The sequence below is a fragment of the Aplidium turbinatum genome, chromosome 10 (genome assembly GCF_918807975.1).
Source record: "Aplidium turbinatum chromosome 10, kaAplTurb1.1, whole genome shotgun sequence".
NCBI lineage: Eukaryota > Metazoa > Chordata > Ascidiacea > Aplousobranchia > Polyclinidae > Aplidium > Aplidium turbinatum.
The window spans coordinates 3330562-3348355 of NC_137481.1; the positions used below are offsets into that span (position 1 = coordinate 3330562).

The 17794-nt window shown below is 36.5% G+C and overlaps 1 protein-coding gene and 1 non-coding gene across 2 annotated transcripts; one reads left to right on the plus strand and one right to left on the minus strand.

The window, feature by feature from the left end:
• The first annotated feature begins 372 nt into the window (after positions 1-372).
• Positions 373-16287, plus strand: LOC145778396 (uncharacterized). Its single transcript, XM_082589875.1, has 7 exons — positions 373-621; positions 2067-2172; positions 9876-9973; positions 10677-10748; positions 11961-12069; positions 13783-13913; positions 14687-16287. Exons 1-7 carry the CDS (start codon positions 486-488, stop codon positions 16285-16287), a joined length of 2253 nt encoding a protein of 750 aa, XP_082446001.1. The 5' UTR covers positions 373-485.
• LOC145779180 (U6 spliceosomal RNA) lies at positions 2920-3026 on the minus strand. Its single transcript, XR_014290529.1, has one exon. It is a non-coding gene; the product is annotated as a U6 spliceosomal RNA (small nuclear RNA).
• Positions 16288-17794: the final 1507 nt, after the last annotated feature.

The following is a 17794-nucleotide window of genomic DNA, read 5'->3' on the forward strand; positions in this document are numbered from 1 at the left end:
TTAATTATCTTGCTAAAGGGTTAATCCAGGGCTGAGTAGCACATCTTACTAATTTGTTGAGTAAAAGTTGAGTTTAAAAATACTTTGTTGAGTAAAAGCCTACCCAGACAATCACTTTATCTGGTACGGACCATTTTACCAGATCTGTAAGAGATAAAGGGCTGTCTGGTTGCTAGATTGAAATGGCTTCTTTTTCTTACTATACTAAAAAATTCTTATCCGTTTACATTGCGTACTTTGGATTTGAAAATTATTAACTAACAAAGCAAATAACAAACGAAGCGAATATCCTTCAGAAACTTCAATTGTCCAGGTTTAGGCTTGCGATAGCATTTAGCTTTTTCCTATTTTACAGACTTTACGTATGCTAGAATAGCAAAAGATATTTGGTTTGAATATTGAATGTTTGGTGCACATTTAAAGCATAAGGTACAGTAGCTTAAACAGACTGTTTTAAAAAAAGCCAGAACGTTAAATGATCGAAGATGAATAGTAACTACCCCGAGCCTTACGAATGCCTGGCCGCTCAAATTTTGCAGCAAGAGAAAGAAGTTACGATGCAAGGTTGGATGAAGAAGAAGTCTGGACGTAAAAAATTGGCATATTCACCAACAGCTCTTTGTAAGTTTCGGCTACACTTTGTTTCGTTTATTTAAAAATGGAAAATAAAAGAACTTTAGCCTACCATAGTCTGTAGCGTTTGAATAGTCCCTGCATCGTAGGTTAAATTGAAGTGATGTAACAGTTGGTGCTCAACGATTTCTCAAATATATTTTTTGTGAGTGTTCGTTTTTAAAAAGTAGCCTAAATTCGAATTTTTTTTTACATAATACGAGATTGAGTTTGCTAAAAAATAAAATTAACTTTCCTAACTGGCAAATTTTTGCATGCTCTCAAGAGAAAAGCTTGACTTAAATCACACCGTTTGTCAAGTTTTCCAAACCATTTGAATTACTACAGATTAAAAAAATCCATTTTTCCGTTGCTGGGTCAGAATAAAAATTTTCAAACTTGCAAAAAATATACATTGAAAGCTAATTTTATTTCTTCTGTAAAATTTAATTGAAGGCAGACTAAAAACAAATTATACCAAAGACAGGCAAGACACAACAATACCACAGGATTGAGCATTACAACAGTATATATTTTACATATTTACAAAATAGTTTAACATTCAAACGTTTTCGGCTTAACCTAAGCCCTCATCAGGAATCTGAAAATATTAATAAAATGCAATAAATTTCAACTTCTTGAAGGTATCTAGCTAACTAATTGTAAGCATCAAGAAATACGTAGCGGTTAAAAGCAATAGTGTGGACAACAAACAGACGGACGGAAAACAAAATTACATTAGAAAAAGGCAACTACATGACTACAAACGAATTAGCACCACAGGGAACGTGATCCATCTAACTTAGTAAATGTTTAGTAGAAAGGACGCGCCACCAGCAAATAATTGTTTGTTTAAATTTGGGTTGTAGCGTTTGATTAATAGCGCTTCCTGAATTTTTGTGTCAAATTGGGATTTGCCTTTGCGTAAAATTTTAAATGAGTCAGCAGAGAATTTTCGATTTGTGCAAAAGGAACACTCCATAATATGGTCTTTGATGGCACTTTTTTTTAAGTCTCTAAAGTTCAAATGCTCCCGTACTCTCGTGGTCAAATGTCTGGTGGACATACCGATGTTTGTCAATGCCGAATCACACGGACATGTAAAATTGTATACGACATTTGAACAGAGAGGCGAAGGCGTCTGAGACTTTAGTTGAAAATACGAACTGATTTTGAATGTTTTATAAACAGGAAAAACGTCCACATCAAATTTACTTTTCATAAACTGTCCGATTTTGCGAGCAAACGTTTTAGAATCTTTTCCCACAAACGAAATGGACAAACAATGCTTCATATTTAACTCATTTTCAGCCTTTTTTTGTCAGCCTAAACAAATTAGTAAATAAACAATAAATTTGCCAAAACCCAACTTTTTCAAAGTTTAGTTTTAACTCTTGGGCTGTACACTTGCTAGACTTCCATACAACTTTTAAGTAATTATTCTAACTTTGTAGATGACAACCGATACTTCATCCTTCTAAAAGGCTGGGTGTACTATTACAAACATCCAACCTCCCAAAATCCACAAGGTTGTTTTTCTTTGGAAGGATATAGCAATCGGTGAGTTTTTCTTATGTGTTATTTTTATTCAAAGTAATAAACGTTTTCATTTTAAAAAGTTACAAAATAAAAAGCTGTTGACAATGTTTTGCAGTGAAAAGTTTTCAACTTGGATCACCTTTCTTTGTGATGATTAATTTAACTTTTAGTTTACCTCCTGCAAGGAAAGTTGCTAATATGGAAAACATAGACTGGGCAATAGCCTATATCAGGGGTCACCAAATGGCGGCCCGCGGGCCGCATGCGGCCCGCCACGCTGTATCGCTGCGGCCCGCGGAAGGTATCAGTGTACAAGTATAACCAAAAATACTTTTCTTGAGGAGTTAAAGAGCACGAAGGCAAAAATACTTTCCGTGAAGCATATTTTCGCATTGCATATTATTCCACCGACCGACCAATCAGATTATAGTTCTAGGTGGGGGTTGCTTAAAGTTATTCCAATGCGATGTCCAGCCACACTGTCCCAGTGGTTGATTAAAACGTCTGTTTTCGAATTTCGAAATTGTCTGTGAGCATAAGGTTGCTTATTTTAAGTTTGCAAATGTCATGTAAACACTAGTGCGAGTTTCACCGTTATTGTGTTTCACAAGCAGTGTTCTCTTTGTGCAAGTTTTTGTTGGCAAAATGGGTCGGTGTGCCAACTCAATTTATAATAAATTGGCAAAATACTACATAAAAATTTAGAGACTTTTTCTGATTGTATTATGAAAATATTTAGCTTAGTACCTGCAAAATGTCTTTTTTTTAAGAAACATGGAACGCTTCACGATTTTGCGTGTCATCCTTGCGAAGGAGCCATGTTAATATTCTCTGTATCGTTCCAATTATAGTATATGTACTGCCGAAGCAAGTACTGCAAAATGTTGTTAATCAACAAATTCTTGCCACGCTGATGAGCACCGCAAGTGACAGTTGTCTATAATAAAAGAAAGACGGTTTTATAGACTCTCATGAAAAGGATGAAAAACCAACTCATTGCTTTTTTAGAGGGAAGACTATTCATAAATTACAATAGAATTACGATTTTTCGCTGATTTCCACAAGCGTTTGTTTCATGGTAGGCTACCTGGTTTCTTTTTCCCTGTTATTAGAGCCTATTTTTCGCTGATATGTTTGCAGGTCACTATTGTTGCCTGTATTGCAATGTGTCAAACATTTCCTTGTTTACTGAAACTGTTAATTGCGATGTATCTTTTGCGAAGCGAAGTAACAACACCACTCTTGCTTGGCGATGAATATTCTGATGAAACCGCTCGCCTCGCTATAAGTGCACAAAACAAGTGGCTTCTATTTATTAGGCATTGTTAAAAAAGTCAAAAGTGTTGTAAAAGGAGCTTGGCCTGGCAGTAGCGTTGTTCGATTAATTTTGTTGCTGCGGTATTCTAACATAAATATGAACAACATGTAACGCTGGATAGCCTACTGGGTACGAAATGCGTTCTTTTCTAGCATAAAAGTCAATCTACCTAACATTTTATTAGTGCGGCCCGCCACAGCTCTCCTTAGTGCCAAAGTGGCCCGCATGCAAAAAAGGTTGGTGACCCCTGGCCTATATCAAACTTCGATCCCAAAATTACTATCGGGAGTGATTTTACCTTTAATGGCGTAACGAGGGTAAATAAGTTTAAAACCCTTAGTTGAAAGCAAGACCTACATAGTCTGTTGCAGCTCTTTGATTATGAATCAAATCCGTCACAATTAGGCCTACTTTTGTTTTTCCAAAGTATGATAAACAATGAAGCCTTCAGAATATGATTATTCGCAACACTCGTGCGCTTGTGAGCAGTGACGCCAGTGACGTAATAGCGCTCACTTGTAGCCCACCCAATGAGAAACTTTACTTTGAATGTAACTAATTCGAAATGGTTGCTAAGTAACTTAGACTAGCCCATTCCTTTTTTTATTGTTTAACTGCAGTATCAAAAAAATGAAACAATGTCTGCAAAGAACAACTTTGCATTATTCAAATGAAAATTGTTTGCATAGATAATTTTATTGCATGGTTTTCTAACTCTTACAAACTGAGTCATCTCATGATACAAGTTGCTTTTTGGCAACTATTTGTTCTATTCTAAGTTAGTCCATAGACACGATAGAGTGATATCATTTGCGTTCTTTAGAGAAGTCAAAACAGACAGAAGTCCAAACAAACCAGTGTAAAACACTGGTAGTGAATATCGAAGGTTTTCGTATTAAAAGCAGACACAGCGATTACACAGGTCATCAGTTTGAAACCAACTTTTTGATGCATAAACAAAAAAGTTGTTTATGGGGTAAATTTGGGTCTTTGAGTTTTAAAATAATGTAGACCGTTTTCCTAATGTAAATGGAAACAATTCGTTTTCCTAATGGAAATGAGTAAAGTCCGTTTTTCTGTATTAAATCCGGTTTTATTAAAAAACAAAACAAAAAAACAAAGCAAATATGATACGGAAAAACGGATTTCATTTTCGGATTCTCCACGATGGAAAACTCTCAAAGCCCCTCTTATGTTTGTTGCACCAAAAATTTTGTTGACCAGGGTTATCATTTTTGTTTTCATAGCCAAGACCGTTGAGAAAATAATTTGAGCCCGGTACCAATGAGATCCTCCGGTCCCTAAACCAAGACATTATTGAAAAAACTTCCTATACCTAAAGAATATGCTGTGGTTCCTTCAAATTTCCTTGCAACTTGGAAAGATTAAATTTATTCCGAGCCCAAATCCAACAGTACCTCCATGGCCTCCCTGACAACGTTACTATTCATACTGTCATCACCCAGACAGCAAAATCAGTCATTTTTACATGGATTCAACGTCTGCAGACATTGAATCAATGTAAAAATGATTGATTTTGCTGTCTGGGCATCTTTTTCAACAAGTACCAACTAAAAGAACTAATGCAATCACGTCCACGCCTTATAGGCTGCCACGAATGGGATTGTCATTTTCTTTAACACATTTTGTATTTTTAACTTTTACCACATGTTCTGCATGTCTTGCAAATAAAATTGTTGTTAGGTCAAATCTGAACATTCAAGTTGATCGAGCTGAAGATTCATCGGTAAGCAGGGATTTTGAGATGGCAATTTATGCCTCTCCCAACAACTGCTATTGCTTTTCTAAACTTTCTTTTTAATTGCTATGTCACTGCTCAAAAGTACAAAACAGATTATCTCTGAAAAAGGATTTTAAAAGAAATAAAAACTACTTTAAAACAGGAAAGAACACAAAAGACACCTCTAAAGAAGTAAAAAGTCAGAAAATAAAGCTTTTGTTCAAAAATCAGAATGTCTCTAAATATATTTGTCTTTGTGATGTAAGTGATGTAAACGCGCTATAATCAGGGCCGGATTTAGACCATGAGAGGCCCTAGGCTAATCCATTTGTGAGGCCCCTCCCAATTTTTGAGCTCAGAATTTCTCTCTAAACAACGTCACATGTCATTGCTTAATGTTAAAAATATGAGTGCATTAAAGTCTTCGTTCTCTTCATTTTCCACATTCATGGGTGCAAATTTTTAATTAAAAGAATAAAAATTTAGTTAAGACACTTTTGCTTTTAATTTTAATTTCTTTGATCAAACAACCGTTACAATAATTGTAAAGTTTATTTACGAGGACATAAGAAATAGTTACAGCCATTAAATAAAGTAAGACTAGGCTACCAATTTTTTTTCTAGCTTTCGTCAAAGCAAAATCATGCAAAGGTTTATCAAAATTTATCTGTTTAAGTTTGTCACTCTCAATGCACAGAACGCTCAGTGCGGACAACCTTTCTTGAGACATTGTCAATCTCAGTTTATTTTTAACGCTTTTGAGCCTTGAGAAAGATCTTTGTATCAAGCGTGCAGTGCTCTCTATTCGTCTTGCAAATGATCTAAATCTTCTTCGTTAACAACGGAAAAGACTAGAACATCACACGCCCAGGGCAAAAGAGAAAATTGAATTGAGTCCTGTCTTTGTCATGAGTTACCATGGGGGGTGGGGGGACTTATATACCAGTCCCAGGTATAACCTGTCTCCCCCCCACCCCCCATGGTAACTCATGACAAAGACAGGACTCAATTCAATTTTCTCTTTCGCCCTGAGCGTGTGATGTTCTAGGCGTTACCGTTAACAACAGAAGGAAAGTTGATGCCACTCTCAAAATTAAAAAAAAAAACTAAATTCACCAAGAAAATTACTAGACCACTAGATTATTTCAAAAACCACTAGATCTAGTGGAAAACCACTAGGAGCAGTGGCGTAGCCAAGGGGAGGGGGGGGGTTTCAACCCCCCACTTTGGCACGAGTGTGACGTCACGATATTGAGAACGATGCTTTCAGTCTCTTTATGTCTCTAAAACAAAGGTTGCCTAAATTTAAACGAAACTGCATGAAAAGAGCGACTTTTGCCAATACAAAATATTAAAACATCACAGCCATGAATTATAGCAACAAGAATAACATAGAGACTTAGCTTTATTTCCGAAAAATGCCGAAGAAAACATAATCTTATCCTTTTGCCGGGCGACCGGATAGCACCATTTTACAGGAATATTCATACCCACATTTTTATTGAAAGTGCTCTCAGAATGCACCAATTCAAAGTAATTTTTCAAAATATTCTGGGGGAGGCCTCCCAGACTCCCCGCCTCTGGGTGTCGTCTTAGGCGAACACGTCGTCAAAACCCCCCCTTTTCAAAATTCCTGGCTAGTCCACTGACTAGGAGTGGCAGCCCTGATGTCAACTACTGATACTGTTTTTTACAGAGAAGACTGCAGTACTTTAACAAAAGCTTCCGCAGAATGCGCGTAATAATTGCCTTTATTATGATCGATGCAAACGACGTAATAATGGCTGTTTACAACATGGTTGAAACCAGTTGTGTAGGTATTTTCTACTCTGAAAAGCTTGATATATATATACTTTAGGTAGGGTTTAAACTTGTCAAGTTTTTAAAAGAATTACAAACTTCGAAACCGAATTTCGAGGCCCCTGGACGTTGAGGCCCTAGGCTTCAGCCTGCCTAGCCTATTGGTAAATCCGGCCCTGGCTATAATAAACAAAAAACAATGCGCGATCCTTTGTTACAGCTTCCGGTATCTCTTAATAGGTTTTGCAACGTTAAAATCTTTATTGGTCTAGTCTAAAAATACCTCACTGTCCCTGCATCGTTCTGTCAATACTACTGTTTGTACGTATGTGGTTTCGAAAAGATTTCAACGATTCTGTTGTTCACTTGGGTTTTTATGCCTGGTATCTGATTTGGGCATTTTTTCTCCGGCTTCACTGCCTCTTTGTTCAAATAAAATTAACTTACATATTTTTTGTTTAACTTTTGTATTTTGAAACTGAAAACGAACTTGCACGAACGCGGAAAACTCCATCTTTACCTAACTTACCATGATAAGTACAACGAACTCTATCGCTAGGAAATTTTACGCCATTGCTGTACAGAGTTAATTTCGTTTGCGAAGTCACTTTTTACTGGTGTGACTTCTCTAGCTTGTTTGTGGGTCACTGCAGTGGTCTTACGTAGAAAAAGAGTTAAAAGTGGGCACTTTATAACAGTTTTTGTTCACCTCAGCATTAGGGTGGCTCATTTTCCTTGATGTTCTTTAAAATTTTTGTCAGTTTGGAATAATGTTCCATTTTGCTCACTGATATTTGCAAACCAAAAATTTTTGTTGGGTTTTGATCTTTGACCCTGGTTCACCCAAGGAGAAATTCTGAATTTTTCTGAAAAATTTGTAAATTTCGAAGTGGTTTAACAGTATCTGAAGAGGAGATTTCTCAAAATTTGACCACGTGATTTTGACGTCACTTCCTCTGTTAACTTCCACGTGGAACATCTTCAGTCTTCACCCTACTCCAAGTCTGAGAGTCACTAATAGTGCATGCTTTTAGTGTCATTTTAGTTGATTTTACAGCCTTTTCGCAGTCAGTGAATCTATAACAAATAGACCAACAAATATTTTTGGCACAAAAGATGAGAGTTATTTTAGAGTATTTCAGGGCCCCTGATTCCGAAAATGCACTTAGTTTTTTCGAATTGGCTCTAGTTTTCGAGATATTCGACAATGAACATATTTTTGAAATCGTTACTCAAAAGCGTTCAAATAGCAAATTACTTATTTTCAGCCCTGTTTACCATTATGATGTCATCATTGCACTTGTCTAGTTCAATTGGTTCATATTGCACGAAAGTTCAAAATGCAAGCAAAGGTTGAAATGAACTGTGTTTAATGTAAGTGAGACATAAATATTCAAGGAAAACAGTTGTGAATCAGTAGGCCTACATCACAAGAAAAATATCCAGAAAGTCATGTGTTTATGAACGCAGCTTTAAATTGAAAAGGTAGGCCTACTGAAATGGATACTGTACAAATGAAATTTTATTCCTAAGCCTTTGCTAAGGCCAAGTCTTTGCTGCAAGAAGTTTTTTTTTCTGGTCTATAGGCTAAATAAATGACATATAGGCTAATAAAATACGCCTTTGACAAGTAGGATGCTGTACAAACAACCCAGATATATTTTGCTGTATGAGGCAACGCATTCTGCGATAGATACAGCGCTATATAAAAACAAGCATTATTATTACTTTGACATGAAGCTGGGTGATCAAGATAAGTCCTGGGTTCCTCCTAAAGTATGCAAACATTGCACTCAAACCCGTTTCTGGGCTCAAGGCTAAGAAGTTCAGAGTGCCATGGCCTAAAGAGAGCCGTGGAATCACCATGAAAATTGATACTTCTGTACGGTGAGCATGTTCGAAGGAAGTTGGAACATTATGTTTACGTGGAATGTGCAAGGCAGTCATTGCGTGGACGTTGCTACTTCTGTTTTTTGTTTGCGAAGAGAAAAAAAAAAAAATTTTTTTTTGTTTGCCCTCTCTTGTTTCAAGCGGTGATTTGCTTGAAACAATTGGAAAACGGGCATGACTGAGAGTAACCTCAATACCTTCAGTAATGTTTTGGAGCAAGGTCAAGCTTTTTTTTCAAAACCGTTTCTACGACCTACTGTAGTAGTTAAAGATTTAGTTATCAAAAGTGATAGCTGGAATCTTGGCTAACTCAAAAACTAGAGTCAATTCGAGAAAACTTAGTGCATTTTCAGAATCAGGGGCCTCGAAATACCTTAAAATGACTCTCACATGTCCTGCCTTTATAAAAAAAAATTTTTGTTGGCCTGTGAAAATCGATAAACATCGTCAAATGATTCAAGAAACTGAAAGCAGTAGATATTTACTACAGTGAACGGTGCACAAAGAAAATCATGTCTGAAATGTGGTAGAATTCAACATTTTGAAAGTAATACACGCGCCAGTGTTCATGGAGTTGCTAATTAAACCACTTTGCTTGCTACAAGTTTGTGTTACTGCCTCTTATTGTGTCCATTAAGATGCTAGAGTGCATTAGAAGATAGCGAGTGAGCAGTTTCAGGGATAAGCGAAAATTCGATATTTTGAAAAAATTCAAACCAGGTGAACCAGGGTCAAACGTTAATATTTTTTTGTGAAATTTGGTATAGGAGATACATTTACCAAAAGGAACAATATTAAAAACTGACGAAAAATTCAAAAGAAAAAAAAAAATTTTTCGAGATTTTGCGCCAGCCTACTCAGCATGTGAGCCACTGTATAGTAGCCTTGTACGTACATATTTCAAAGTGGAAAGACCACTGTGGTGGCCTCAGAAAGCGAAAGTGTTAACAACAATTTTATAACAATAATTTTCAGAATAGTTGGGGCAGAAGAAGAAAAGTCAACTTCCTTACCTTATGTCTTCAAGTTGTACCCACAAAGCAAAGTTGGTCGAACGTGGTTTTTTGCACCCGGTTTGTAGCCATTAGCTACAATGCTTACTCGACAGTGGCGTACGTTGACCATTTTTGACCACTTCTTTAGCAGGCTTTAAACACACTATAGGCTTAAAATTTGCTCAATAGCTGTTCAGATTATATCAAAAATACACTGATGTGTAATGATATACAGTAAAAAGTCAATGTGCAAATCAAGTGTATGTTTGAAACCTCCTAAAGAAACGTAAACATAAAAACGGTCATCGTACGCCACTGTTACTCTATTGTGTTAGTTGTGGTTTTTCAAACATAGATTGATTTCGAAATCGCTTTCATTATAGAAACTTTAAAAGCGCATACGAGAAAATCATATGTTTATGTCATGACATTTTTGTTTAGGTATTTCTTGAAGCTGAAAGTTGTTTTTAGACAAACAAAAACGATTTTTTGTTTTTGTTTGTAACGAACGAATAAATTCGTAATTGTAACAATATAGTTGTAACTGTAAGTGTAAATTAATATTTGTAATACGTAATTGTAACATAGCGAACGAATGAATGCTTCATAGCACATGACTAGGGAACTGTGTTCCGAAAGCTAGTGCAATTCGCTATTACAACAGCGAACTCGCAGCATCAAGCTAAAACAAACAGGTCGTTAATATCTACATTTGTGAAGTAAGCAACGATCGTGCTGCTAAAAGCGTAACTCAATCTATTATTTCATTTTGTTGTCACAGATTCAAAACCTGGGATGGATAAATGGATTGGGGCGTTCAAAAAAGAAATTGAACAATACAACAAGTATCGAAGTAAGCGTCTTCTTCAATATTTACATTTACAGAAGCACAATAAATGATGTGAATATCCAAATTCCATAATAGTAAGTGCGTACGAGAGGTGTGGCGAAATCATATAATTAATCGAAAGCCTGAGTTTAAGACATGCACCAATGCCACAAAACATAATTTTTGAGAAAAATGAAAATCATAGCAAAATCCCCACCATGCTCTGATCAGACATAGGCTAAAGTTAAGCAAAATTGAAAACGAAAATCGAAGACTCATTTCTTTGTTTCTTTGGTACAAAAAAGCAAACTCTCTTCCAAAACTAAAATTCAGTATAAGCGTATAACTTGTAATTGCTTTTTTTTTTAAATGTAGCCTAATGCATGCATTGCTGTTTTTACACCTTCACTTCTAACTCTAATCTTAATGATACACTTCTCTGTTTCTTTATGTGCCTTGCCCATTATAGACACATATGCTTCTATTTATTCGTTTTACCTTACTTAGCATTGTTTCGCAGATGAAAATTTGCAAAACAGAGTAATCCAGCTAACTTATGCAGTGAAATGCATTTGATCTACTACCTTGCTTCAAACTAGCTTATGGGTCCAATGGTAAATATTCCCGCAATTAATCAAGGTGTTATTGTTAAAAACACTTAATTAATACACGCGATTAGTTCATCAGCTTGATATTAGGAGCAAAATGGTTGGAACGTCTGGTTAATCTAATAAAAAATAAAGAGCCTAAAATGTAGATACTAAACTCATGTTCAGCAAACGTTTCGAAACTATACTGTCTTCATCTTCAGTAACAGATGGGCCAGGAGCAGCAGACAATGAGATCTTCAGAAATGCGGCAGCTGAAGTTCTTGGGTCACATCATAAGGAAAGGCGAACTTGAAGATTTATCTTTAAGTGGAAAAATACTAGGAAAACGGTCAAGAGGAGCTCAAAGATTCACATTTTTGCACAATTTTTAACCACAAATCAAAAACCCTACTAAAATTTGGTAAGACGCACGAGATCGATCAAACTGGAACATCATTGTACATCGAGGGCTGTATCAGCTATGATACCTACAGAGAGATAGCACTGCATCAGCATCAGCTTCATATAACACTGAAGATGAAGACAGTATAGTTTTCGAAACGTTTACTGAACATAATTTTAGTATCTGCATTTTTGGCTTTTTATTTTTTGATTAGCTTGAATTTAAATGCGCATGCTTTGTTAGTGAACACTCTCAGAGGAAGTCAATCTTTACCAGACAAATTCCGTCCAAACCATCTCAACAACCACAACGGTCCCAGAACACGCAGTGCAAACACAAAGCAAACAAGTCGGTAAGTATAAGGCAATTTTTACGTCACAATACCGTTTATTAGTCACACTTAAGTCATTTTATTACGTCACTTATAGGAGTTGCATTTCATCAATATCTCGGTTTTTGGAAGGTTTTCATAACTAAGATTGATTGAATGAATCATTATCCTTGGACTGAGAAAACTTGTTTTAAAACATTAACTACATGGCAGTTTCGCATTTTTATACGATAGAAGGTTTGGACCACTGATGCAGTCCCAGTCACCGAGTTTGACAGAGTGAAGTGCCCGATTGGTGAATTTTTGTTGTCGGTGAATTATTCCATCCACTAGATGCCGCTAAATCGAGAGCACTCTTTAAAATGCGCTGCTCCAGCGCATACCCCGAGATTCGAACCAACGTCACTTGATCTTGCAGTTTTTATGTTGGGAAAGTCAGGCGCCTAACCAACTGGGCAATGAAGCAGATTCTCCGCAACTGATAAACCCCGACGCATAAGCCAGCAACTGCTCTCCTCGCCAAAATCTTGTCTTGCATCCCACAAAAAATATTTTTCATACTATTACAACGTTTTAATGACATTGTATTACATTTTGAATGATGTTTCATAATTGTTTGACTGTATTCAGTCGATATATGTTTAAACAAATTCTTTTTTTCCGATATTGCTTACATCAAAAGTTGCTTTTGCCCACTTGAAAAAATGTTCTAGCTACATCACTGCGCTTTACCTTGCATGTCCAGTTGAAAGGGATTTGTGAGTCCTGCAGATAAAACTAGTTTAAAATACTTTAAGTCAGTCACTGGCATTTACATAGGCTCAGAAAAGTATAAGTCTGCATACTAAGTTCTTATTTACTCATGTTTGTGCGCAAATACTAACGTATCGTAGCCTATATCGTGACATCACTTATTTGCAATACGTCATAACGTCGTTGATATGATGTAATTAATGTTTGTCACTGTTCAGAAAATTACCCATTTACAGTTTATTTATTTTTGGTCAAATATTTTAATCATTTTTAATCATTTTGTAGTAACAGAATAGGCCTAGCCTATTACTTGAATAGAAATTGTTTAGGCTACGATTGGCAAAATGTATGGTCATGTAATATTTTATAACGAGGTTTGAAGTGGTGCTTAGACACCTGAAATCCTCTACAAGTAAACTTGTTTCTGCATTGTTCCCTAAGATATTATGATCACAACTCAACATGGCTCTTGAACTTTAAAGTAATATTTTGTAGATACAAGCGACCTGATGCATGTTACATCCTGACCCTAAAACATCAGGCTAAAACAGGTCGTTTGTATCTGCGCTGGTTATATCATAATCATTTTATTATTTGTCATTAACCACGAAAAGGATAGGCCGACTGCTAGCTACAAATAGTCGATATACCATTGTAGTTAGTGGTATAATAAACAACGATCATGCTGCTAAAAACGAAATCCAATTTATTATATTTTTTTTTAGCCTGTGTTGTTGTATAGTTATTGTTGACAACATATTTACCCTTGTTTAAAGACAAAGGAAGTGAAAAGCTCCAAAGTGTTTACTTCCTATTTCTAATAGCGATTCGTGAATAATTTGATCAGGTACCCCCTCAAGAACTAAGATAAACTTTTTTTCCATTTATACAAAAAAATATTTTGCTCATTTTCTCTCATCTCATTGCGTTTGCTCCGTGCTTGCTATGACGTCACCAACATGCGACTGGTTTTGATCGCAGGATCAGAGATAATTTACTGGAATCATCATGCAATACAAGCAGTGGTGGAAGCATCATTTCCAGTACATCAGATAACTATGAAGACCCAGATTCCAATAATGGGGAATACGAATCGTTTGACAACTCACAAGGTAGGCCTATAGGCGTTATCTGCGTTTATTTCGTCGTCGTCTTCACGTGAGCCTCTGGGGCGGGGCCTAGGGTCTATCCTTTTACTACCCCAGTACGTTTATGTGACCGACATTATCAGCTCTTGTAGAAAATATTTCCGTTTCAAAAATGGAAATATTAATCAATTAGATTAAAAGCAACAATTCCCTTCAACAAACTAGCAGCGTTGTGAAAGTAACGAGCAATTTATTTATCAACAATATTGGTTGTGCAAGTGTACCATTGCTGACAACATTTATACAATTCACTCAGCTCTTTAACCTAGCTCAGCTCTAATAAACATAGACAGATAAAACCAAGCAACCACACGGCATTTAACATCATTTTTAGGTTCACTCTAATTTATGATGTTAAATGCCGTGTGGTTGCTTGGTTTTATTTGTCTATGGTTAAAGAAAGTCACCTCTCTACCAAAATTGTACAATGTTTTAACAATCTACAAAAAAAAGCAAAAATACCTGCCGCTCCAAAACTTGCCTTAAACTTGTGAAGAAAATTGATTAAGTGAAGGAACCTGCTGTTTTGAAAGTTTTGAAGCTACAAATGAGAAAGAATTAAAAAGCAGTTATACAATTCTTGTGAGTGTAGCGATAAGGAACAAATCGCCATCTTTATCGTTGACAATTGCGCCATTTTCCGTCCATTTTGAAATTAAGATTAGACAAGCGTTTTTTATGTAGCACACATTTGATTTGACTACTTTTAATAATTTTATTTTTGTATGCATTTTCAGATCATGCGGATGAAAGTTACGTAGATTTTGATGACATCAATCATCCTTCTGAATTACCATTTTCAAATAACAATCCAGCTGGCTGGAGATCGAGAAGTGAGACTCAGATCGCTGTCACACAACACAGAAAAAATTCTCCACTTCCTGCGATACCGAACAGCTCCATGACTCCACCTCTTCCGGCACGAGATTTTCCTGGAGGATCAGCAGCACCCGTGTATGACACGATTGATGAAAATGAAGTAAATCACGAACAAAGATTTATTTTTCCAAATAATTTTGAACCACCTGTTCCCCAGCCTCAGAGGAAACCTAACTTACATCCTTGTTCAACAGAGAAAATTTCTAGGGACGGTAGCTTCCCTTTGCATCGCCCACCTAAGCCACCTATAAAGCTGTCTCCAAAAGGTCATCAAGAAGAACTAAATGCAGCTTTAAGAAGAAACCAAGAATCTTATTTTCATGACAAACCGTTACCTCCACTTCCGCAGGAGGATAACTTTAATGAGGCACAATCAAATTATGAAGAGTTTGATAGTAGTGGAAGAAGTTCTCCTGAGATGTATTCAAATGTTTTTGAAGATGAAACAAGTCATGTGGAGTTAAGAGAAGAAGATACAGAACAAACTTATGATGATAATGTTGTGGTAGATGAGGACTCAAGAAGTCAATTTCATCAAACTCCTACTTTGACGGGTGGAAAATTTCCTGGCAAACAAAATCGTATGCTACCTAATCAGCCACGGAACAAACCCGCCACTTTATTTCCTAAGGTTCCCGAAAAGCCAGTAAATGGACAAAAGCATCTTGCTTCCAACAAACCAGCAACACCAGCTAAACCACACACACCGATGAAGCCACCAACGCAAACACCGACACCATCAAAACCATCAACACCATCAAAACCACCACCACCAGCCAGACCAGTGAAACCAGTAACATCATCAAAACCACCACCACCATCAACATCAATGAAACCATCCACATCATCAAAACCACCGCCACCAGTGAAACCATCCGCTTCAAAGCCTCCCCCTCTATTGAAGCCAAAACAACAGACCAGCAGCTCCTCGACACCAAACCAACTCTCTAATCCATCGTCACATGGTGTTAGATCAAACTTTTCTTTAACAAGTAACAAATTTGGAAACGCCGAAACCGCGTCATCAAATTTTGATGTAACAGATAAAGCTCCCAATTCTCGCACATTTGGCTTCAAGTTACCAGACCAGAGTTATTTGAAAGCAAAAACTTTACCACATGAAACTAGGCATGAAACGTTTTCATCCAGTGCCGAAGTGCCCGCGCTATCGTTGAAGAACGCACCTGCTTCAGGAAATTCCCGAACTACTCCTGAAAGTGCTCTTTCAAGAACTACAACAGCTCCTCAAGATCCTCAATCATGCGGCTCTGAATCTGTAGATCCTTCTTTAGCTACCTTCTTGGCCAAAGCCAAATTGTTCGGTGAAAGAACTGCTAAAGCTTCACCTTTAAACAATTCGACTAGTGTATTAGCAAAAGCTAAATCTTTCAGTGCTAACCCAGTAGTGCCACCAGTAAGCAATAAACCTCAAGTAGCCAAAAAGCCTTACCTGCGTTGAGCTAATCTATTGGTTTTGTCAAAATTCAACCAACAGATGTTTGAACGAAAGCTTGACGGAATAAAAGAACGAAATTATTGCATGGCATTCTGGTTAAGTTAAATGAAATAATTCAATACCAGCATCACGTTAAGATGCTTAACTTGTTCGTAAATAGACTAGTGACATCACACAAAGCCTTGAATAGTATAAAAATTTGGTGATCGCTTTCATAATGCATGTTGCCAGACGGGAAGTATCAAAGTCGTTGAAAACTGGATTTGAGGAATTTTTTAAGTTGTAGGCAAGTGTATCAGAATTCGAAACTTGCAAGAAAGTCTGGAAAAACCGCCTGAGTATTCAATGAAACTACGAAAAGTATTGGACTCTAGAGAGTTAAACTAAACTGGCCTAATTATTTTACAAAAACACTACATGCTGATGTGTAGGCTAAAGTAATTATAGTATGGAGTAATGATAGGCCTGTATAGTAAGTAAGTAGTCTATTTTGGTACACAAGAAGGAATTTAATACTTGGATCCGTTTACCAAACTTAATTCAATCTACATGTTAAATATTATTGTTGTTACTAGCCTACGTATTTTTTTGTTATTATTAAATATATTCAACATCTTTTCTTGTGTTCACCTCATAGTTTAAAGCTTATAGCCACAATAAAGATGCACGGTTGTTGGCATATGGAATTTTTTACCACGACTTCACATAAACCAATGCTAAACCTGACTCCACAGACGTTTAACTGCGAATCTTCTCAAGTATGTGGTTTCAGTTATATAGAGATTATTTCACAATGTTTGCGTTCTTTAAATTGTGCGTTGGAACCGTTTCCATCGATGTTGATCAATCAGCAAGAACATAAGGTTAATTAAAAGAACTTGGCTCTGTGCTTGTATCTTGTTGCATAAAGATATTTGCACTGATTATGAGGTCATTGGGTGTCTTGTTATCTGATATAAACTTTACAGTTACGTCATTGTGAAATGGTCAGCACGGAACAGATAGATGACCAGCCAGCAAATCAGTCCTTTTTTACTTTTTTACTGGTTTCAATGTAAATAAGGACTGATATGTTAACTGGGTGAGCTGGTTAAAATCACATCGACAAAAAAATACGACTCCTGCAATTTCTAATGGAAAGTTTAGTTCGCTTTTGCTGTATGGTGCTTTAACTAATTGCATTATCGTAAACGGCATCACCTGCAGTAAATATTTTCATGCTTGAAGCATACTTGCACTTAGGCTTACGTGTCGAAAAGATTTTCTTTGGCTATCTTGTTTGTCTGACGATCAATGGTTTATATTAGCGTCGTAAGTTCAACCTGTAATTGACCTGATATGCACCAGAAGAAAAAAATTTTCTTTTCGTATCGTTTCAATCTCTAGCGATCTGAAAATGGCAACGTTTTCTAGCTGGGATTGCCTTCAAGGATATTCGTTTAACCCAATGAAGTTCATTTGTCAATTTTGTATAGTTTTATTTTTTATATTCACAGCATCGTATTATGGT

Bases quoted from the DNA above. Each gene is read 5' to 3' on its own strand.
- LOC145778396 (XM_082589875.1), top strand. From the start codon at position 486: ATGAATAGTAACTACCCCGAGCCTTACGAATGCCTGGCCGCTCAAATT. The intron at 10,749-11,960 runs GTAAGCGTCTTC...ATGCTTTGTTAG, and splicing joins ACAATACAACAAGTATCGAA to TGAACACTCTCAGAGGAAGT. The intron at 13,914-14,686 runs GTAGGCCTATAG...ATGCATTTTCAG, and splicing joins ATCGTTTGACAACTCACAAG to ATCATGCGGATGAAAGTTAC.